This window comes from Gadus chalcogrammus, chromosome 3 (genome assembly GCF_026213295.1).
Source record: "Gadus chalcogrammus isolate NIFS_2021 chromosome 3, NIFS_Gcha_1.0, whole genome shotgun sequence".
Classification (NCBI taxonomy): Eukaryota; Metazoa; Chordata; class Actinopteri; order Gadiformes; family Gadidae; genus Gadus; species Gadus chalcogrammus.
Window position 1 is genome coordinate 5,897,984 of NC_079414.1, and position 25,237 is coordinate 5,923,220.

The window sequence follows — 25,237 nt, forward strand, 5'->3', positions numbered from 1 at the left end:
ATGTATGTATGTATGTATGTATGTATGTATGTATGTATGTAAGTACATTTCCGAATGCCACCAGCAAAGAAAGGTCAGTTCAGTGTACAGAATGTGATTGACCACTGGAGAACCTCCAGAAGATAATGTGAGAAGGTATAATTTATGATTCTGGCAAAGCTCTCAAGATGTCTAAGAAAGACATACTGAAAAGGCGACTGTTCAGACAGGCCCAGCTAGCATCCTCTCTCATCCTGGTGAACAAAACTCTCACCAAAGATAAGACGGTCATCTTCAGGCAATGTGGTTCCAGCAACACAGAAGGTGACATCAAGGAGCCCTCTGAATGCTCTGAAGAGACCATCCTCAGTTGAGGGGGTTCACCAGACAGGGTCCCAGCCAAGAGGCCATCTGTACATGTACTGCACTTTTTAATACGTTTTACATCAATAAATTACTATTCATAATTAATATGACAATTGTGCGATTATTATTTATGTTACATACTGTTATGGGGCTAAATAAGCAATCAACCCTGCAACTTCTCCATAAATCTTAAGTGACATTAACACAAACCCAGATCAAGATTCATCACCTTAGTAGTACACTCATTCATTTTAAAATATATTTTTTTTTGCTGTTTTACTGGCTTTACTCTTAATGCCAAACCCTTGTTGCTGTAACAAAGTCAAGTGCTCGAGGCCGAGCTGCCCTCCATTTGCTTTGTTGTGTAAACAAGGTTTCCGTTTGCAAGGGAAGATTAACTCGCCTTTTGAATCAGAAACAGTTTAGTAATCAATGTGACTCGTTTTTTGTTTTAATCACGGTTTAGTAATCAATGTGACTCGTTTTTTGTTTTTATCACTGTCTGAGTTCTTGTTATGTCACTTTAGTTAACTTACGTCACTAAGTAGGCAAAAAGGAAAAATGTATTGGTCTGTAGCTCTTGAGCTATTCTATATACCTCACCTTCTCTCCTTCGGTTGTGTGTGTGTGTGTGTGTGTGTGTATGTGTGTGTGTGTGTGTGTCTGGGTGAGTGTGGGTGTTTATTCCCATAGCGTGTGTGGATGTTCCCCAAGGCACAGCTGGCATGTGGAAAAGTGGTTGATGTTTAGGGTCCAAAGGGTCCCACGCCCAAAGGTAACGTGCAGGGGTCTGATTCTCTAATGTGTGTGTTGCATCGTTACGGTGTGGTCTGGGAAGAACTTCAGCTCACAATATTGCAAGCGGGCCATGGGTAGAGACACCATGAGATGGAGCGTTTGATGATGCTCTGTGAATCCCTTCCTGTAGGGCTAGAGCCTCCCTCACTTCCATAAAAGACATCCACCTCACTCACAAGTATTCCTCCTAACCCTTATCTCCAGGTCACCTAGCAATGGCATCACTTCTTGTGTGGATACCTCCTCCTAATTTATCATTCTAGTGGACTTTAATGTCCACGTGTTTCATGTCCAAGAGACCAGACGTCCCTGTGGGGGGAAAGATGCACACACACTAGGGGCACATACACCCACAAAAACACACACAAACACACGCACACACACACACAAACACATACACACACACCCACAGACAAACAAACACAAATCCCAAAAGAAAGAGAAATAGATAAGATAGAGAGCAGTAATATCTACAGAAAAGGGTATGTTTTTGCTGCGTGCTTTACAAATGGTGACATGTTTATTCAAAACAAACTAATTGTTTGTCTTAAAGTTTTAAAATCGCATTCATTTTCGATACTCTTCTTTGAAAATGTTGCCCAATTTAAGAACATACCACCTCCGTCGACTCCCACACTCAATAGTATGGTTGACAATTTAAATCATTGAAATAGATTCCAAATTCATCTTCATAAATGAAAGAACTATTAATCTGGCTCTCCATTCTTTCCCTTTATAAATATGCTGCCTTCCATAATCCCTGCACTCAACAACAAAAATTACAATACACACCAGGGTGGGAAATGACCTCTAACACATGAGGGGTCATTCCCTCGGTCATCGCCTGAATCTTCATCATGGTTTCTGTAAATTACACTTTACACACGCTCAATGGGAGCTGTGCTGGCTTACATTCTACACATGGCTCTTCTTCATCACATCATCCCGTTCCTATCAAAATAACCAGGAACAAATTTCTGAGGTTCATTTCTGAGGTTGTTAAGAATATTGTGTTCATACAAGATATTCATGTATAAAATTCAGGAAATATGCGTGGATGTCACGGAAGATTTAATTATAGCCAGAGGCCGTAATCAAGCACATATATGCATGTTATCAACAACTGGGAACGGGGGAATTCCGAACCAAAATTGAGCTCATTCTCCCCCATGTTTGAAATATGTGTGTCTAGTAAAATATATAATTTTGTTTATTTCATAACCAGGAAACAGCCTCCCGCCATTCTATTCCGTCAAGTGCATCAGAAGTGCCACAAGCATTAAAACAATGTTACCTTGATATAAACGTATCTAGAAACTTTGAAAAATGTATTTTGGATTCAGAATCGGTGATATCATATCTATTTTTTATTAAACAACTGCAACATATATATTCCACATACTTGTGGTTGAAACATTGAAGAAACATAGCTACCTGTGGCCATCAGCTTCCGCCACAAGTAGATTCATTTTCTGTGGGAAACCCTGTAATGTGAACAGTAACGTAATAACGTTACAACAACGTTCATCAAGCTCATTCAGTTTTTGATAGTATTATTGTTTTGCCATGGATTTTGGGTTTACATCCACACATCCACGACCACTGTCTTTGAATTAAGTGTCCAAGAAGGTTAAGCCTCTCAGACTCGGACAGCAGCATTGGGTTGCCATGGTACTCGATATCGGCAATAAATACCCAGCACAATCAGGCCGGGACCTTCCACGCTCACAGCTAGCACTCAATAATAAGTACGTATCGAGGACTATATGAACAAGCCATTCACAGCATGCGTTGAGGTAATGAGTACTATCCAATGACAGAACATTAGGGCAGGAAGAAAAAGGCCAGACCCCCGTCAGATAGATTTTTCACCGGCAATGGTGGTGAAGTAAACTACTTCCATGTACGTCTAACATGTCTTTTGTCATTGTTTTGATCAATTAACCTTTTCTAATTAATATGGATGAATGTTTTTAATGAGGCTTCAAAAGAGTGAAAAGATTCAAATCTATAAGACACTGACATCTGCATTTTTCAGATTTGTTGAACATCAAATCTCCAACTTGCCTACTTTTCATTCATAAAAACATATATATATATAGACCAACATATATTAAGACTAAAGGAAAGTTAAGTAAAGCAATAAACAATACACTTAAGTAAACACATGTAAAGATGCACTAGCACATGTAAGCTAAAACACGTGCACACACAATCACACAAACACACACACGCACGCACGCACGCACACACACCACACACACACACACACACACACACACACACACACACACACACACACATACACACACACACACACACACACACACACACACACACACACACACACACACATACACACACACACACACACACACACACACACACACACACACACACACACACACACACACACACACACACACACACACACACACACACACACACACACACACCTCATCCTTTCTCTCCCTGCTATTTGTATTGGTTGACTCTATCAGACATTGATTTTGGCAAACAATAATGGTGAAAAGAAAAAATCAAAAGCAAACTTCAAGGCTTCAAGCGTGTTCCGTCTCCAGTTCCTCTCGAGCTTCACCTGCCTCCCTCCAGCCAGAGGCGAGGCCACGCAATCCAGACAGTGGATCGCCTTCAGCTCAAAGGCGGGAGCCTTGGCCCCTAAGCTGCCCTCCAGCTTGGTGCTGAACTCCACAACGTTCCCAGGCTCCAGGTTGAGGAGGACCTGCTTGAACTCGTGGCTGGCCGTCAGTTTGATGTCCTGGCCCGGGTCCTCCGCCCCGCCTCCCTCGCCCACGATCTTTCCCACTGTCACCTCGAACAGGAAGCTGTCGAAGCGCTTGACGTGACACGAGTGCTTGGCCACGGCCTTGATTTGACAGAGCTCCGCCTCTTCCTGCATGCGTAACATCAACGGCGACCCTTCCAGTGGCAGCGTGGAGTTGACCAGTGTTGCGTTAACCAGTGTGGCGTTCCTTGTCTCACACTTGGGGTACGCCTCGCCGTAGAGGCAGCGCAGCCAGTCCCCCATGAACACGGGAAGGATGTTGATGAATGACTGGGGTCCGTTCTCCAGGTCGGCCAGGCGGATCTGCTTGAAGCGGCCGTTCCAGGTGACCCGATGGCCCTCGAGATGGCTGCAGAACATCTGGGTCTGGGCCATGCCTCTGCTCTGCCAGGCGGGAGGCCCGCACAGGTCGCTGTACTTGTCCCAGGTCAGAGTGGAGTTGTACACCTTCAAGCCCTCTGAATGGTAGACATACATCCAGAAGAAGAGGATCACCATGGAGACGCAGAAGAGCAGGACCTTGACGACGCCGCCGTGCGTCAGCGAGCGCAGGACGTCCAGGATGGAGAGACTGAAGCGCGTCCAGAGCCGCAGGGTGACAGGCACGGCGCACAAGGCCAGCGTCACCACCATCTTGGTCAGCTCCAGCTCCAGGAACCACTTGGCCATCTGGATGAGCAGCATCAGGGCCAGGCCGAAGGCCAGCACAGGCAGGGCGAATAGCAAGAGGAAGTAGGCCACGCAGGTTCGGATCAGACCGATGGCGGAGGAGTTCTGGAGCAGCACCACAGAGAACTCCCACCACAGGAAGCACACCAGGTAGGGCACCAGGAAGCAGTAGCTGCCCCGGAAACCACGGCTCCGCGCCATGCTGGGAGGGGGGATATCATATGATCAACAGTCAGATTCATGTTTGACTAAAAGGACTGTTAAGTGGTTGACTGATTAGCATCAATAGTAACTGGACTGGTGTTTTCAGCCATGGAGTAGGGGTTGGACAGTTGCACTGGAAGGTGATCACAAAGCCAATTGATTTGAACTGTGTGGGCGAATGGTTATAGGGTTCTTAAGACGCTGGGTGTGAGGTTTGCCCCGGAAGACACTTGTGCCAATGTCACATTGGCACGGATACGCCACAAATCAATTGATTGTTGTTTTCATGAGATTAAAATGTTCTAGTATGGTGCATCTAGAAATATATGCATTGAACTGCAAAGAAGAAAAAAAATCTGCAACAAATCACTCAACAACTCTCTCTGCTCACCTGAAGAACAGGTAGAATAGATAAACATATAGCAGGCAGGGCAGACTGAGCTTCAGCACCACAGACTCCCCTAGTGGCAGAGTAGCAAAGGTGCGCCCCAAAATGCGAATGGCCATCTTTTCTGGAAGGAAGCGAGTCAGGTAACACAGAGATGATGCCACCTGGGAGGAGGATTCAGAGTAGAAGATATTAAGGACTATGCTTCAAAATAATTGTGGAAATCTGACATTATGGCGTTGGAGATTAATTGAAAATACGGAGGGAGATGTATCTGCCTAATAGACCACCGAAGTGTTGTCGTCACCTGATCACCTCTACATCACATCAGGGTCCATCACAGTTTTATTTAAAAAGATAATATATATTATAATATATACTATAAATCATTTAAAATATCCAAATTAAATTAGGAAGTTTTGGCATTTAAACAAGTTTTAAGAAATAGCTTTGCATCTCTTTCGAGTTTGCAGTAGTCTAGCGAGACCAATTAATGCGGTAACACTTGGGTGGCCTATCATTTGACTTGGGGGATACTTGTCTATAAGAAAATATTAAATGTTCTTTAAACATTCCAGATGGGATAATTGGGAATGGCAACAATTTTAAAATAACTTATCAGATGACCAGGGATGTGACCTCTGACCTCTATGACCATGGCCCGCCGTGCGTAGGTGGCCGCAGCAGGGCTCAGGCTCAAGTAACTGATGACGAAGAAGAAGATGGCCACGGTGGCCAGCTCTGAACAGGGGATCCAGATCTTGTCTGCTACAGGGAAGGAGAAAATGACGAAGAAGACGGAGAGGATGAAGTACAGGTGTGGTTCTAGATTGTTCCAGCTGAAGTTGCTCTCGGCCTGTTCCACGTCCAGCCCCGGCTCAAAGCGTGTAAGGAGGGCGGTGAGGGTACTGAAGTTCTCCCACATCTGGAAAATCCACAAGGAGAGGGGATATAAACAACAATACAAACAGTAAGTTTAAACTTCTGGCTCATCTTCTATGAAATTAATGTTGAATGGATATTTCAGAACCCTCAGACCAAACAAACAATACACAAAACCCAAAACGTATAAATACCCAATTATAAAAACTGCTTTAATGTCTAATAATAAAATATAAATAACCTCTGATTGCAGTGAACAAACTAAGAGCATTTCTCCTACTGGTTGCATCTGAAACACTGACCTTGCTTCTTTGGAAAACGCGCAGAGTGCAGAAGATCATGGAGATGAAGGACATGTAGAAGACGACCAGGGGGATTACGAAGGCGAACAGGTCCACTGTCAGATTACTGATGATGAAGAAGAAGATGAGGGCGTTGACGTGCTGCGTGGGGATGAGTGTGCTGAGCCACAGGACACCAGCTCGCGACGCCCAGTCCACCAGGTGCTCCTTCACCTCCATCACAATGTGGAGGGGGTACTGGAGCATCTGGCAACGCACACGCAACAGATAAGGAGAACACATTATGCAGTACAACCTTTCAGGAAGAAAAAGTGGCTTAGGTTAATAAGGTTTATTGTTTAAGGAGATAAAATTAATGAGTTATGTATATGAAGTTCATTAAGAAATCTACAGTTGCAATTACTTTCGAAACAACCTTCCAGGCAAGCAAAATAAACTATGTTTTGAGTCAAATAGAAATATGTATGTTTGTCAGCATATTTGTATTTCTTTATAATGTCCATAACTATCTATTTTTTTTACTTTTTTGTTCTTATTTATTTGATTTAGCCTTTACCCTTGGTTTCTAAAACATTTCAGAAAATAATCAGCAAAAGTAAATCAACAAAGCTCTACATTGTAATGATAAACACACACAGATGTCCAAGGTGAGCTGTACTTTACCATGAAGTTTGACTTTAAGGCCATGGCTCTAATCAGGGCTCCGCTGCGCCTAGAGTTCAGCATCATCCCTCCCTGGGCCAGGCCCCAGGAACCCTTAGATGTCTTCCTTCCTGGTTGTGGGAGTGGGTCTGGGCTCTGCTTAAACACCTGGACACACACGGGCACACACACGTGAGTACACACACAAGCACATACACAAAATCCAACAGCATCGGAATCCAGGCCGTCCGCCGTAGATATCCTGCTCTGTCCCTCTCCAGGATCCTGGCTGTCCATCTGATATTTCTATTTCACCCTCAGGCCCCTTGCCCCTGATTCCTCTCCCAGGCGCTCCACTCCACCCAACATGTTCGGTTTTCTGAGCAGGTTTCCTCCATTTATGTTACTGTAACTTAGATCTGGGGGATTTCTTTATTAAAGCCTTTTTGTTACATTTCCTGAATTCTCCTGTGTATTTGGATCCTATCTCCTGTTGCCGTGCTAGCACTAGTCGTGCTAGCACTTGTCGTGAAGACATGAGCGCTACCTTGCTCTTGTTCTCCTGCGTCACGGTGCGGGGAGGGGAGGCTGGGGCGGCCATGCCCTGGGCAAACTGCTTAGTGATCTCAACAAAGTCATCCAGGTCCACCAGATCCTGAGCTAAGATCACAGCAGGACATGTTCACGTTTTATTTTGTCTGGTATACAGACGAAAAGACGATTACACACAACACAGATGTAGACTTATGAAATGAACAAAACAGAATTAAATGCTGACACACTTACACCTGTTGCTGACCATGCTCTGTAAGATCTTTTGGGTCTGGCCTGTAGTTGGTCCAGGGATGCCACCTGTTAAAAATAACCACCACAAATCACAACTTCTTCCTGCTGGACGGTCATGTGATATGCAGAATATTGGAACTATTTTTACCCTTTCTCTTATGTATATACATGTAGGCATGTGCATGTGTGACCTTTACCCGTTGTATGTATGCGTATACATGAACGTGTGTGCGTGTGCGTGTGCGTGTGCGTGTGCGTGTGCGTGTGCGTGTGTGTGTGCGTGCGTGTGTGTGTGTGTGTGTGTGTGTGTGTGTGTGTGTGCGTGCGTGTGTGTGTGTGTGTGTGACCTTTACTCTTTGCATGAATGTATGTATGTCGAATGTATGTTATGTTTTTTTGTTTCTAAACCAAACCAGGCGTTAACCAGTGCAAAGTGTCTTCAGCATACCGGGCAACATTAAACCGACTCGAAATGTCAACATTGACAAAGGTGAATTTCTTTTATATTTTAGTAGTTTATTTCATCAAAACATTGACCCGAGTTGACCTGGATACAATAAAGTCACTTGACTGGACTCCACATCTCTTGTGAGTATGTGTGTGTGTGTGTGTGTGTGTGTGTGTGTGTATGTGTGTGTGTGTGTGTGTGTGTGTGTGTGTGTGTGTGTGTGTGTGTGTGTGTGTGTGTGTGTGTGTGTGTGTGTGTGTGTGTGTGTGTGTGTGTGTGTGTGTGTGTGTGTGTGCGTGTGTTCTCTGTACCTGGCTGGTTGTTGACTTGACTGACGTTTTCCAGCAGCTCAGTCATGGCTACCTTTGGTTTCCTGTCTGGGTTAAGCTTCCAGTACATCAACATGGCTGCCTTACGCACGGCCAGCTCAAACTTACTCTCTGTGGACAGCCTACGCACTTCATCCTCGTTGTCTGGGCTGATGCCTGGTAATTATAATTGAAGATGCATATGTTTTTACTGTTTCTTGGTATCTGCATATGGGATTTTATTATGTTGTTTTATCTCCCTTTATGTTAACCAATAGCCCTGGCTTGAACTGAACAAAGAGGGATGGACTCAGTAAGTGTCAGCCGTAGAAGAAGAGACTCCTTGGCGTTAATGTAGGCACCTCTGTTCTTTAGTCAGTCGCCCAGTTTGAGGACATGAAGCATGAGGTGTTGACTGTAACTGTATTACTTTCCTCCTCGGATGTCATGACATAGCATTCTGGGGAGGGGTGAAACTGTTAAAATACTGCTAGATTGGAGGCTGGTGTATGCACAAACTACAACTACAAGGTGCTTCTTTGCATTAAGTCTGTCTTTCTAGGTGCAATATGTCATACATAACATCCCAAATCATAACACAACAACAAAAACAACAACAACAACAGAAACATGAACAACAAATGTTTTAATTTAAACACTGGTTTGGCTTGGCCTTTCATTTGTTAAAGGTCCCATGGCATGCTACTTTATGGATGCTTCAATATAGATATTAGTGGGCCCCTAACACAGTATTTAGAGACGTTCCCGAAATTCAGACGTGGTGCAGAATTACAGCCACTACGAGGCAGTCGCACATTGAGCCTTCCCCAAACGCACCGTTTCGATGTCTTTAGTTTTAATGCAAATGAGGAGGAGGGAGGCGGGTCAAGGAGGAGGGTGGGGGTGCGGCCCTGAGCAGCCTGTGGCCACGGTACCATGCACTCTGTTTACAGTGGATGCATCGCAATGGCGAGGTGCACACAGCCTTTGGCCGTGTTCTGTAAATAAACAAAATTAAAATAAAAAAGCCAAAGTTCCTTCCCCCAATTCCTTCTCAAACATGGCTGCGATAACCCCAACTACAACCTCGTTCTGGAAAACCAGAGTCGACGGTTATGCGCCATGACACCAACAGCAGAACGGTTATCCAAATAACAGTGTACAAGTGTACAACATTTGCACACACACACACACACACACACACACACACACACACACACACACACACACACACACACACACACACACACACACACACACACACACACACACACACACACACACACACACGTCGCGCATGCAGGTCGTAGCTCATTGTCTCATTGGCGGGCCAAATTCTCTGTGCAGGCAAGGCAGAGAAAGGGGTGGTAACTTGGCCCCTTATGACGACATATGGGGCCATATTCAAAATCAGCGTGCCTGAGCTTCCATCTTTGCAAAGGCGAGCAGGATACCTAGTGCTCGTTTTACACCGAACGCAAGTTTTAGCCACTTGGGGATGATAGGCAGTCTAGGGCAACTCATATTAATGTTAAAAAACCTCATAAAGTGAGATTTTCATGCCATGGGACCTTTAATAACATGCAATGGGACCTTTAATAACATGCCATGGGACCTTTAATAACATGCCATGGGACCTTTAATAACATGCAATGGGACCTTTAATAACATGCCATGGGACCTTTAATAACATGCAATGGGACCTTTAATAACATGCAATGGGACCTTTAATAACATGCCATGGGACCTTTAATAACATGCAATGGTCTCAGAGGGGCCGTTTACTGAAGCATCTCCCTTCCCAGATTGTAGTTCAGGGAAGAAGTTGTAATCCAACAAAAAAGTAAAGTAACCTATAGCAAATACACTTTTGATATTTGCTATTGGTGATAATACACTTTTTCAGAATATGAGGTATATAATAAGAGGTAGGTCACCATCGTATCCTTTTGATAGTATACAGTCTGAAGATGGCTCCCAAAATAACACTAAACCACTGCCAAATCCAAACATGTTGAATGCATTTTTAAAGAAGTTGCTGAACAGTATTTCTGTATTCACGTAGCAATAGCAATATATAGAATTCTAAATTAACTTTTTTATCAATCCTCTTTTTCTTTTTCCCAGTGTACCCTCCCACACAATCAGAAGGAAACAACACATCTTTTGAACAACGTTACCAGGAGTATTCCAGTCTGCGTAACAGCTGACAAACTCTCAGATACTTCCAATTATCCATGGAGTATCTGGGAGTATACAGGAGTTTTCCAGTCCAGGTACAACTCTTTTCCCGCAGTGACACACACACACACACACACACACACACACACACACACACACACACACACACACACACACACACACACACACACACACACACACACACACACACACACACACACACACACACACACACACACCTTTATTTTGGATCCAGCAGCGCTGAAGAAGACGAGCTGCCCCTCTTCTTCCCTGCTTGGCGGCTTTCAGTAACCACCTCACTGCAAGACTGTTGTTAAGTTCTGTGTCCCTCTCCTCGGCTACAATCAGGTAATGTTGACCCAACTGAAAAGTAAACAAAGAAAATGTTGAAATATTGGCACTCATTTCAGTTAGGTTAGGGGCTCCCTCGAAAATAGATCTTGTCTTCTCAACAGGACTTGCCTAGTAATATAAAGGTTTGATCAAAATGAAATGATAATATGTATTTGTGTATAGAATTGATAGAATTTTAAAAATATTGATATACTATATTGACAAAGGGTTAGGTAATCTAGTAATAAAGCATTATAATCTATATATATATATGCCTGAAGACAGGGGGCTGAGGCTGCATGCTAATAAGAGGAAGAAGAAAGACAGACCAACAGAAGCAGGAAATTATAAGACGGTATCCGACATGCAGGGTCTAGTGACCAAGCTGGAGACGCTGGCCAATCAGAACTCCTCCTGCAAACAACACAGTGAGGTGCTGAAGCTGTCCCTCAGTGCCAAGGACCAATGCTCTACTAAACCTGGAGGAGAAGGAGTCTCTTCGGACCAAGGACCAATGCTCTACTAAACCTGGAGGAGAAGGAGTCTCTTCGGACCAAGGACCAATGCTCTACTAAACCTGGAGGAGAAGGAGTCTCTTCGGACCAAGAATACTTGATTATACTATGTGGAAAATGTGAAGATGTTTTTCTATTTAAAAAGGCTGCTAATAATCTAGTAATAAAGCATTCTAATCTATACATGTTTTGGACATACATAAGGTATGTCCACTCTTGAGTCCTTCCTGTTACAAGCAGACTACATTATACTCAATCCCATGTTCCATGTTTGAGAGTCCATGCTGTTCCAGTTTGTGCAGACAAACTTTTGGCCTATCAGGTGACGCTTTTCTAATATTAACTTCTATTTTAAAACCCCTGACCCTCTCCTCCCCTCTCAAGCATGATGTGCACATTGAAGCACCACACTCACTTACAGAGTCAGAGGACAGGAATGCAGTTTCTAATCTAATCTTCCAACCATCCCTACACGTACACACTTGTAATGTAATTTTGAATGCATAGGCTTCGTGACTGTGCATTACAGTCACTGCAAATTGTCCGGTATATGAGAATGTGTGTTCATGCTTTTGTATAATGTAGCACAAACATAGGGTATGTATGAAACTGATGCATTTGGAACATGTCAGTATCTAACACAAGGTTGGAAGAGGACTCCGGTGTGCTTCAGAAGGCTTTCCTTTGTCCTCCTCTGTGACTGAAAACCTGAAACATGCCACGAACTATTTGTGTGTGTGAGTGTGTGTACTTATGTTTGTGTGTGCGTACGTGTTTTTGTGCCTGAGTGTGCATGTGCATGCGTGTGTGATGCGTGCATGTGTGTTCATTAATCTGTTGGGAAGGATTAACACCAGAATTCATTCAAATGTAGGATTCGACAGGAACAGAAGGAACCAGGAGGCTATTTACTGAGCCAACTGAAACATGCGTGTTTCATCTCTGATCATCATTCAAAACGCTTAACACTGTTGCAGCAAATATCACTCACCACCCAATTCATCGCCCCTGCGACCAACACTTAAAGGGCGGTTGCCAGTGTGTGAAATACCAAGGGTGAATCGGGGGCGCCCCCCTATTCAGCGCCGGTGGGCTCAGTTTGGTTTGGGGTTGAGACAGGCAGAAGAAGAATGTGAGAAGACTGTGTATGCTGATGCTTATCATTCATGCTTAACACGTCTTAGTGTCATTATTTGAAGAAGAAGCCACAAATCCTTGTTGCCATTCTTTTCCTGCCAGTCTTTAAAGAATTTCAAGAGCCCCCAAAATGTAGCAGGGTCTTTCAGGGCGTCTCAAGTGTCAATCACTTGAGACGCCCTGAAGTGATTGAGTCCCCATATATTTTGCATATTGTCCTTGTCCATAATAACATAATTTAATATTAAATGAATATTGCCCGTGTTTATGTAGCTTATGCCTCATAATCTTGTTTTCTTTATTTCTAGTTAATGGTTAGAGATAGCTCCCTTCCTCTCTCCTTTTGAAATATCGGTTGATGTGTTAGTATGCATTTGTGTGACCATTGTAGCCCAGTGGTTTATTGACAATTCATTAGTCAAGTTTAGACCTTGAGGAACTTTTGGTTTATGTCTCTTTGTATCCTTTGATGTTTATACGTACATTGTGAAGGAATGTAATGAAAGAAGGTGTGTTGTTAAACTGAAGATGCTTGGTAAATGCCGCCAGTGTGTCTAGTGTCTACCCATGACCATGCTCTATGAAACCAACTTTATTGTTAAGAAGCGTCCTACGATAAATTCCTTTTCATCAGTATGTTTGCAGAAGAGTGAATGGACGCACGTGTAACAATCTTTATTGGCCTTTATGTGTGTTTGTATGTGTGTGTTGGTGTCTAACCTGGGTCTGAGCTCGGGCATCTCCAGCTTGTGCTTTCCCCTCCAGCTGCTCCAAAGTTAACTCCTTCTCCTCTGGCTCTTCCTCTGGAGCAAAGCCATTGAGAGAGGGGTGTGATGATATTAAAGAAGGTGCTGTATAACACAATAGTCTACACAAGGTGCTGGCATTAAGTTAACCTCCTTTCTAGCCTTATACCTACCTTTTAATAAAGTGTAGTTTTACTCATACTACATATATTCTACAACCCATATAATATACCTCCTCAACATAATCAATACTATTAAAAAAAACTATGACTTATGACCCTTATGACTAAAGGTCATAAGTTAAGTATAAGCCTAACTTGGAAGAAAAAGTTTACAACTCTCTGACATGGTTGAAACATGTGTTCTTGTTACATGCACCAGTATCCTTTAACCTTATGAACTTCTAAAAGTATCACATTCATTTTCTACAGCTCAGCAGTGTTTCTCCCCTGGTGACAATAATCCCTTGCCTTGCGCATCCCTTAAACTACTAAGCAACAGAATGAAAGCAGATATAATTCTAGAATCTTTATATCTCTTAACTAATAGGAGTTTAACTTCCACACAGCATCGCCCCTCAATGATGAATGTTTCACATTACAGTTTAAGTTGTGCCAATGACAGAATTAGAAGTCTCCTCACCTGGTGTTTGTAGGCATACGTTGCTATTTGTATGTATGAGAAAGAAAAAATGACTGTGGTTGTCTGAGCACAACTGGTGATCAATCAGATTTTATTGTCATCACAGAGCTCAGAGCACAGGAAGTACCTACCATCGTCTTCATCTGCTGCATCCTCCTCCTCTGCCTTCCTGAATCTCTCTTGGATGATCACCTTTTTGGCAATGGCAGCGAATGTGCGTTTGGCGGGGGCTTTAGGTGACATGGTGGTTGCAAGAGGGAGGTCAGCGACTGCATGAGGCTCAGGACAAGCGGTGTGGCTAGGATTTGGGGAGGTAGATGTCGGCGGGACGGGGGCTGCATTAGACTCAGAAGACGATTTGTTGTTGGATGGAATAACGGCAGACATTTGTTCAATGTCGTCAACGTCTAAAGGTGAAAGGGAATCCATTTCTTCAGAGGCTGAAGAGGAAGAAGAGGATGAGCAGGAGAAGTCACAGTCAGTTTGAAGACAAAATACTGAAGTGGGTTAAGGAGGGAGGAGAGGAGGAAGATGAAGATTGTTATGTTTAGAGAGATTAAGGTTAAGAAAAGGCCTCTCCGTAGGGTTTAGGGGATGGAGGAGAAGGGAACTTCCGGAGAGGGCATGACTCCTTAGAGGTAGAGAGGAGGATTAAATCTCCATCTATCCCAGGTGTTAAAGAGAGATCATTTAAAATGTTTACATGCAGTTTTATTTTCTCATATGGATTCTACATACTTTTACAGAACAATCATCAGGAGTGCTAATATGTTTCACTCAGAATTGAACATCGATTTTAGGCAATAGAGGCCTAAATATAATTGATTGTTACTGGCAACACTCAAATAAAACACATTCAACTTACCTGATTTTTTACTTTGAAGACTTCTTCAAGGCAAAACCCCATTCCTGTTAAAGTCAGAACTTAAGGGTGATTTCTTTGCTGGGGTCCATTAGCTCTGTACAGTACACTGAAACCAGAAACTGTTTGGCTGCACCTTTACAGTCTCTAGCCATAGCAGTGGCCCGCCCTCTTAAAATAGACTATCCATTCATAGGCAACTCTGAAGCCCTGTCAACAAATCAGCTCATTGGATAGTCCATGAAAGTATGAGGTGGGATTGTGCTTTTATAAAGCATCCGCAGCAAGAAAACAAGGTACAGACAAAATTATTTCTTGGCTTATTTTGTTTCTTGATGATGAATGAATTGATCTTGGTTTTTATACTTACAAAAACTTATTTATGATCTGATTTAACATAGGCCATTTTTGGGTACATTTCCAACTATCTTCTTCGATGAATCCAATAAGGTAAAATAAAAAACTTTTTAAATATCTATGCCAGCTTATTGTATTGTATTGTAATCAAATTGTAATTGAATGTATGTATGTATGTATGTATGTATGTATGTATGTATGTATGTATGTATGTATGTATGTATGTATGTATGTATGTATGTATGTATGTATGTATGTATGTATGTATGTATGTATGTATGTATGTATGTATGTATGCATGCATGCATGCATGCATGCATGTATGCATGCATGTATGTATGTATGTATGTATGTATGTATGTATGTATGTATGTATGTATGTATGTATGTATGTATGTATGTATGTATGTATGTATGTATGTACGTATGTATGTATGTATGTATGTGTCAGTAGTAGCCTACATCAAACCGGTCGCATGCGGAGATGAGTTGTCCTACCTAACTTCAATGTCTAGGGGGCGATAATGAACCGAAACTCTGAGATTCTGCAAGAGAATGTCTAATAAAGGGTTTTTCAACCTTGGGGTCCCGACCCCATGTGGGGTCGCCTGGAATTGAAATAGGGTCGCCTGAAATGTCTAGTAATTGATTTAAAAAATAAATGAATATTGATTAAAAAGCCAAACAAACTCAAAAGACACTTTGAGACACCACCCAAAGAGCATGTTAATATTGCAAGCTGCCATCGATATGGTGAAAACGATGTGCGGGTTGGAAGAAGCTAAAAAAATAACTAAATTGCGCCCATTGCAGACATAATGCACCAGGTCGTAACCATAGTGAATTACATCAAGCCAAATCCTCTGCGCGCATGTCTGTTTGCAACACTGTGTGCCGACAAGGGCTCTGAATATGAAAACGTACTATTTCACACAGAGGCACGGTGGTTGTCGAGAGGTTACCAGCAGAAAATGTGCCTCCTTGCATATTTACCGGACATCTTTGGAAAATTGTCAATTTGGGCACTTATCCTGGCTACTCTGTATTTGTTCACAGTATAACACAAAACAAGTTCCAATTTTTTTTTTTTTACATTTTCTGTCCACACGGGGCGCTCGCAGGCGAGTCCAGAATGAATGGGAGCCTATGGGGTTTTATCCTCAGAATCCACTTTCTCACAATATCATTTTTTGTCAAGTAATTTGAAAGTTGCGTTCAAAAGGAGGGGCAAAGATAATAAACTCAGCTGAATATTGCATTTTTTAAGGTCACGTATCTGTTCTAAAAAGGCGTTAAAAAAATGCGATGACGTCACACATTGTCATACTGTCAGAGGTACTGCTTTATGGCAGTTTATAAAGCACTTCGGGATTTCCCTTTTCCCACAACGATAACACCAGCTGTTGGAGGTAAGGCTTTGCTTGATACGCTAGTTACAGAGTTTTAGTGAGCTAATGTTTTTTTTAATCCTCACTAGTGCCGATGATAAAGCTTTTTTTTTAGTAACGATTATGAGCCATTTTTCTCTCCTGAAATAGAAACGTGGATTATAATCATAATTTTAAGACTGCATCAACTTAGTTTACATCAGTAAACAATTTCCTAGAGAGCAGTGTTCTGTTGTACTCCTCCTCATGCCTCTTCCTTTCTTGATCTCTACAGTTGGACCTTGATGCTGTGACAACGGACAAGTCTTCTTCCTCTGGCTTTTTCCCTGCCTCTGTTCTGTATGTTCAGTGTTGTTAAATCATTTTTTTATTTGTATTATTATTATTTACTATTAGTTACTGTTCTTATTGTGTTCTTGTTAGTGTGATGTTTGAATAAACTTGCCTGTTGCAATGTTGGTATAAAGTTTGTGTATAATTACTGTTATACAACTGTTACTGTTTCAATGTGACCCTGACCATATTTCTCATTTAACAAACATGTGTAGCTTATAATGTGTTGCAGGGCAGAGCAATTATATTCAATGGCTTAAAACAAACCCATCTGTAAAGATCATTGAATGCATAGAAATCAATGACAAGTAGTGTAGATGGTTTTCCATCTACACTGCAAGGTCATTAGACCAAGTCCTACAAAAAAAAAAATGTTGAAGTTGTTAAATCGTTAACAAACAATTTGTATGGAACAATCGTTTAAGGTTAGTTAAGTGCTTGAGTCTCGACACTTTAGAGAATGTCTAGCGCGCAACTTGAATAAGCCATGTGCGATTTTGCCCGGGCTCCATCCAGCACAACTTTCTCTACCAGGATCAGCCTCAGGTAGCCTAGGGCCATTCATATAGGAGCAAGCAAGAACGTTACCTTTTTCTGTCCTTGGGAAACGAAAAGACGGACAATATGTTTCCACTGTTAGAGCAGTTTATCATTGCACATTTACGAGGTATTTATTTTTTAAACGATCCACACGAATGACAGATGAAATGATATTGAGCGGGACATTGAATGTGTTATTTAAGGTGGTCATACCGTACCTACCAAGTATATAACACATTGAACATTGAACACAAGAAATTGAAGAAATTCCATTCATGCCCATCTACTATCACCATACATAACTACATAAAAAATAAAAGGGCCTGCAGGAAAATATAAATACAGTATGCAAAAATTCACTTTGACGGAAAGTCCAACTTAAGATAATGTTTCTGATTGTGCTTCAGCTTCAGATGCCGTCAAGAGGGGTCTCTGGTCGTAATCAGTCGCAAGTCCGTCCCTGACCAATCAGCATTCATTAGCAGAATGCTAGCGTGTACGGCCAACAACGGCCCAAACTTTAAGAAATCGAAAGGACATAAGTACTCATTCATACGACTTTTGAACTATAATCTATATTGAACTTGCGGAATCTACAATAATATTTGCGATATTTCAACGACAAGCAGGTGAAAGAGACATATTTAGCCGTCTAGCCCCATATGCCGCTTTTCCACCGCACATGTAGCTCGACTCGACTCGACTCGACTCGACACGGTAGCAGCACGGGTCGTTTTCCACCGCAAATAGTACCTCCTGGACGTGGGCGGAGTCGGCTGCGCGAAAGGGCCGTGACGTATTTTTGTATGCGACGGAAACAACACCTACGCAACCCACACATGGACAGAACCCACATAACAACAATGGAGGACATCGATGCGATGGTGTTCGTATTATTAGCTGGCATGTTGAAGAAGTTGAAGAAGTGGAATATGTTGGCTGCGCCGCTGCTATGGCTGTTACCAGCATGGTTGCCATGTCGCTCTCGTGACTTCGTCACACTCTCTGGCCAATCAGTGGCCGGCCGTCTGCCGACGTCACCTTTTAGCATCGGCTCAGCTCGCTTGGAACCTAGAGAGCGAGGCGGTACTAAAAAAAGCAGCCACTTCAGCTACCAGATACCATGTTTTTCACGGTGGAAACGCAAAAAATGTGAGCTGAGTCGAGTCGAGTCGAGTCGAGCTGGTACCATGCAGTGGAAAAGCGGCAATAGACTCCCATTCAATCTGGACTCGCCCGCGATCACCCAGTGGATGTCTAATTTAACTACAACCAAGATCGGTACAATGGGGCGTATAGGAAGTGCCCAGGCTCTTCGTAGACGGGCTCTGATTCTGCCAAATGCTCGTGTGTGTGAAAGTTGCTGCGACATGTTAACGGTCACATGTTAAGTCATGTCGGCGATTTGGGAATATTTTAAGATAAAGGATGACGACAGGAGTAACCCTGCGTTCACACCAAAAGATGCAAAAAGTTGACGCGCGTCGTGATCCCATTCAAAGTGAATGTAGAGACGCGTTGCTGCTTTGCTGCCGCAGCATTTGCTGCCGAGAAAACGGGCAGCAAAACTTGATTTGCGGCGCGTCAAAATCTGATTTGCGGCGCGGCATGCCCGTGCCCGCTGCCGGGCACGGGCGAAGGGCACGTTCACGTATTTTGCCGCGCGTCAAATGCTGCTCGAGTTGAAATATTTCAACTTTTGACGTGCCGCAAAACCTTTGACGCGCCGCAAAACTTGATTTGACGCGCCGCAAAACTCAGGCGTCAACGCGTTCGGGCAGCAAATGCATCTTTTGGTGTGAACGCAGGGTAAGGCAGAGTGTAAGATCTTACCCTGCGTTCACACCAAAAGATGCATTTGCTGCCCGAACGCGTTGACGCCTGAGTTTTGCGGCGCGTCAAATCAAGTTTTGCGGCGCGTCAAAGTTTTGCGGCACGTCAAAAGTTGAAATATTTCAACTCGAGCAGCATTTGACGCGCCGCAAAATACGTGAACGCGCCCTTGATTTGCGGCGCGGCATGCCGCGCCGCAAATCAGATTTTGACGCGCCGCAAATCAAGTTTTGCTGCCCGTTTTCTCGGCAGCAAAGCAGCAACGCGTCTCTACATTCACTTTGAATGGGATCACGACGCGCGTCAACTTTTTGCATCTTTTGGTGTGAACGCAGGGTTTGCTACGGTGTCTAGAGGTGGAAAGGAAAGTACTTATTTTAATACCAGCAACGTGATAACACATTTGAAGACGCACCATAGTGCTAAGTACACGGAGTTCACTAATGCTAGCGGCGCAAGACTGAAGCAGCCCACCTTCACTGACGTCTTCCAAAAGCGAGAGAAAATGTCCAAAGACAACTCACGGGCAATACAAATAACAGAGGCACTAACTCACGGCATAACGCTCGATGACCAGCCACTTTCAGTGGTTGATAATGTTGGATTTCGCCGTATTCTAGAAGTGCTAGACAGCCCAGATATGAGATTCCCAGTCGCCTCTACATCACAGATGTGATGTTGCCAAAGGTGTATGATAAAGTGAAAAATCACGTTAGGTCCTTGCTGCATGATCTGGTTATATTTACATTTGCATTATGTGATGGCATTTTGTCTTTGACTGCTTTTTTGTTAAAACCAGATAGCTCTGTTTAATTTTGTTTTGGAATAGCCTTCTGTTCATTTTGTATAGCCTTACTAAAGGCTTGAAATATTCTTGAAAGGAGAAAATAAAATCTGGAGTTAGGATACTACAGCTTTTCCAACTTCTTGCCAACGACTCCTTCTGACTTGTTCGTCTGTCAACAAATTTCCCCGGCCCTGCTCCTCTGCACGACTGTCCATCATCTCTACCGTCGGCCAGCCCTCGCTCGGGATCTCCACCCTCTGGTTCCACTCACCATACCTTAAGCCAGGGGCGACGCTATAGATTTTGGGCCCTATGAAAGAATATAGTTGGCCCCACCCGCCAGCCTATACCAACCACAAGCCTAGAAAACCCATCTGACAACCAGTAGCTCGAGTCTAGTGTTAATGACATAATAATCAGCCTACTGTCATGGACTATTGATGTATGCATCTCAGAGGTACATGAGTGGCATCCCTCATAAATGTGGTTTACTGGCAATAAAGGACATGTGAATTCAAAATCTATTTTGAGGAATTCCTTTGTATTTTATGTGTTTAATATGTTTCCAAAGCTTGTCATTATGCCAGTAATGCCCCGCTGGCTCTAAAATGTCACAGGAAAGACCCAGACCGTCTTCATACCCTGCTCTTACTTTTCACCACTAGGTGACAGTATTTAGAGATCTACCCTGGCTTTACCTAGTGGATGAGCATAAGACAATGAGTGTTATAATAATAACAAATTATTGCATTTATGTAGTGCTTTTCTGGACACTCAAAGACGCTTTACAGTGAAGGGGGGGACCTCAGTCACCACCACTAATTTGTAGCACCCACTTGGGTGATGCACGGCAGCCAATCGGCGCCAGAACGCTCACCACACACCAGCTTGAGGTGGAGTGAAGTGGCAATTCTTTGCTTTGGGTATTGCCACGCAAGGTGAATGGCGAGGGTCCCGACGCACTTGTCCCAGTAAGAGCACTCGCAGAAAGTTCATATGATTGGTGTTTTAATCAGAACAATTCCGGTTTACTCTCTGTTACAGTCCAAAGGATGAGAAATGATAATACATGATATACCTTTACAAGAATACGGGAGTATATGGTCGGAAACTTTTCCGCCTCGCTATCACCCTACCCTCAAACTAAACCCACTATTTATTCAATTAGCCGGTACGCCGGCAAGTCAAGGGGGAGGGGTTACGTGCCACCTGATAAATGACGTAAGCAGGTAGGTGTCAATAAATAGATAACCATTTTCTTTTCCTGGCTTGCAAACTGTGGTCATAACTTAAATGAAAACTAAATCAGAAATCAGAAACCATGAAACCACAAACATGGCTCCTACATGGAGAGTAAGGGAATAAATGAATCAGCCAATTATACAGGGGGATGATTAAGGGGCCAGATTGAATGAGCCTGGTTGGGCAGTTTTAGCCAGGTGTAAACAAAACAGGAGTGTAGCTTTCCTCAGTAAACAGACTTCCTGATTCATCCACCCGTCTCCCGCATTTATTGATTCATATATAAATACGAATTTCATGTTTGGGCACCAAAGGAAGGTGGTGAAAAACCTGGAGGACTAACTGCCTTTTTCTCCTTCTCAGCTTTCTGTTGCCTCGTTTTTCGTTTCTGATATCCTGACTTCTTTGAAGAAGACATGTTACATCTACGGACAGTCCACCTTCAGTGTCCGACAGACCTGTTAAGATCTGTCAATGATTACCTTCAGTGTCTCTTAGACATGCCAGATCTGTGAACGGTGATTACCTTCAGTGTCTGTTGAACCTTTATTTGTTCAGTGTTCAATGTCTGACCGCATAATATTGGCTGATTGTTAGAAATGTAAAGTATTTTCCTTAATGTAACGTGTCAAATGTTATCATCAACCATATTGACATACATTTATTATGTTATTTGTGGGATGAGCAGCAGAGCTGATTATGTAGGTTGTGCTGAAGAAACCTACATTTTTTAAATTTGTGTTTGGTAGTATTCTTTGTTGTATATATATAGTATATAGAGTTTATCTATATATATATAAATATTTTTCAGGCTTCCAATGTTAATAACACATTTCAGTAAACTACCAAACCTCAACAGAAATGTGTTTCCTGGACGTCGTAGGTAGAAGATGGTCCTCAGGTTGAACTCTGGGTTAATGTTCTGCTTTTAAACGCAAATCCTCACTCTGCGGTCACCACAGCGTATACATCTGGGACTGGGACACACACACACATGATCACACACTATGCTGTATTCTCCCGTCTGCTGGTTGTCTTGCTCAGGGTTAGGTTGAAGAGACAAGGTGGATAGTAGATAAGGTGCATGTCCTTTGTGTGTGTGTGTGTGTGTGTGTGTGTGTGTGTGTGTGTGTGTGTGTGTGTGTGTGTGTGTGTGTGTGTGTGTGTGTGTGTGTGTGTGTGTGTGTGTGTGTGTGTGTGTGTGTGTGTCTTTGCATGTGTACTTATCTGTAAGAGCAATAAAGGTTTATTCCGTTTGGTGGCTAAATGCAAATTACATGGATGTCTTGCAAGCCCAACGTCCAGCTCCAATCAAGTTTGCATACTTAACAACCCTTTATCGTTGGAATCATTAACCAACTAGTGCATGGATGAAAGGGTCAAATTAAAGTTTGAACAGGAGTAAAAAGAGGACACCTTTTTTAATAGCAACACTGTGTGACGTCATGGGACCTGCATAGCACCCTATAGTTTGTGGTCGAGATTGGTGGTTATTACCACAATGCAATTATTCTCCCCCAGATTACTGATTCCCCCTGACCCCAATCAAATGAACTTCACCTTAAGTGGAATTCCTTCTTTATTAGGGAAAATAATCACTTGATGAAGTCCGGGTACGTCATCCTTACGTAATCCATTCCAAACCTGCCTGGCAACAGACGATCGCGGACGATCGCGTCGAATGACGTAGGAAGGTTCAAAAACATTCGCGAACTCGTTCATTGAGCGCGACAAGACAGATAACACTTATTTTACAAATTCGATTAAACAATTAAATGCAATATAAATATAAAGTAAAAACAAGTGTTATCTAGCGATCGGTTATCTGTATAATGTTATTTCGTCTTTGGCAACATGAGCACAAATGTTTTTCGAAACCTGCTTTATACATTCAGTTTACTAGCTAAATTCGATTAAACAATTAAGTACAATACAAATATAAAGTAAAAACAAGTGTTATCTAGCGATCCGTTATCTGTATTATGTTATTTCGTCTTTGGCAACATGAGCGGGAATGTTTTCTGAAACCTTCTGAAACGGACAACCCCTTACGTAATCTGTTGTTCGTTGCCTGGCAACGGACAACTGATTACGTACCCGGTACAAATTTGGCAGCCGGTACAAATTTGGTGTGACAGCTGTCTGTGTTCTGCCAATTTCTGCTCCCTTGTCAGATTTTGCTACCGTATAGTAGTGCGACTCGATAGCGGAGTCTATCAAATCATGCTAACCATCAAAAAATGCTACCTTACGACAGGCCCACCCAAAACTTTTCTTAAAAAAAATAAAAATCAAATAATATATTATATATACAATTTATTGCACGGCTCTTTTCAATGCTATGGAACGAAAGTGTCAAGGGAAGTGTTTTTGCCTCTCAATCACGTCTTTGATATCACTCCGCATGTCAGGTAGCCTATTCATCAACCACAGCGTATTCGGTTGCTAAGCAACGTAAACGTCTTATGCGGACTATTTCTCTGCTAATCAACGCTACGAATGGTAATTATAAAAAGACACACCTTGTGACGTTATTTTTTCGCATTGGCAATATAGCCTTTAACTTCATAGTCTCCAGTCCATCACAGCATCAGTGGCAGACACGATTGATTTGATCGAGAACCTCAAACAAGAACTGATAGACATTCGCTCAGGTGACTGTCTTAAACATGTGGGCAACAACAAATAAGATGATGGAGGATCATGATGTCAAGAACTGGGATGTACCCAGTTTGCCCTCCCGCTCAAGAAATCTCCCAGGCCGATTTGAGGGAAGTATCTTCACATGCACGTTGGGGAAATCTGACCTGCGCAACATTTCCAACGCGCTAATAGACTGCCAGCTTAATGACCTGAACACCCGATTCCACAGTGACATATGGGCTCATGGCATCTGCAGCAATCCTGAAGTCCCCTAGCCTCGATATAAATGACACCACTTTGGCTACTAAAGCGAACTCTCTCAATGATGCAGGAAAGCGCTTCCGGATGACCATATCAGAGTCGGAGCTCGCAGTGTTTGTGCAACTCATAGAGAGGAAGAAAAACCGAGGACAACATCTCAAAAGTATTCTTGAAGTGATGGACATATGCAATTAGGACGTTTTCCCGAATATCCATGCTTTCAAGCTCTGATTACACTACCAATGACATCCTTGACGTCTTTTCCAGTGTCAACCGAATTAAAACAGCAAATAGTAGCACCATGCTTACAACTCGCCTTATCTCTCTGTCTGTTGACATTTGAGAGAGAGCTTAACTCTCGACTTCGATGAAATCATTGACATTTTCAAGAGCAAACCCCGCCGATTACTCCTGTAAATTAATTAATAGGCCTACATTTTCTTCTCATGCTCTCTCTTCTTCCCATGCCTATCTATTTTCATGTTTGGCAATCTTTTCAGCCTGCCTGTTGGCCCAAAACTACCCAGTTGTTATTTTGATGTTCTGCCCTTAAGGATATTGTTAGTTTGCCTGATAAGTTAAAGGCTTCTGAAATGTCTTTGTCTTTGAAATGCAGCAAAATCAATGTTGACATTGATGCTTGCTCTGATTTGCGTTAAAGGGCTGTTAACCTTCTGACTTTGGATGACCGTGAATTGGCGTTAGACTATTGTATTATAGTTATTATCTCGTAGCCTAAATTTGAATGCATGTTCTTGTATAATAAAGCCAAGCTCAGTCAGTCTGTTGCGATATCGAAATATTGTTGAAAACTTAAACAATTCAACAGAATTATGAA

General features: G+C 42.7%; 1 protein-coding gene across 1 annotated transcript; it reads right to left on the bottom strand.

The window, feature by feature from the left end:
• Positions 1–1,162: 1,162 nt before the first annotated feature.
• wfs1a (Wolfram syndrome 1a (wolframin)) lies at positions 1,163–15,126 on the bottom strand. Its single transcript, XM_056585959.1, has 12 exons — positions 15,019–15,126; positions 14,285–14,593; positions 13,486–13,568; positions 10,999–11,143; positions 8,582–8,755; positions 7,823–7,888; positions 7,584–7,696; positions 7,058–7,204; positions 6,395–6,640; positions 5,857–6,135; positions 5,214–5,374; positions 1,163–4,820 (listed from the first exon to the last, which is right to left on the bottom strand). The coding sequence occupies exons 2-12, from the start codon at positions 14,580–14,582 to the stop codon at positions 3,641–3,643; spliced, it is 2,892 nt and encodes a 963-aa protein (XP_056441934.1). The 5' UTR covers positions 14,583–14,593; positions 15,019–15,126; the 3' UTR covers positions 1,163–3,640.
• Between the last annotated feature and the right edge of the window lie 10,111 nt (positions 15,127–25,237).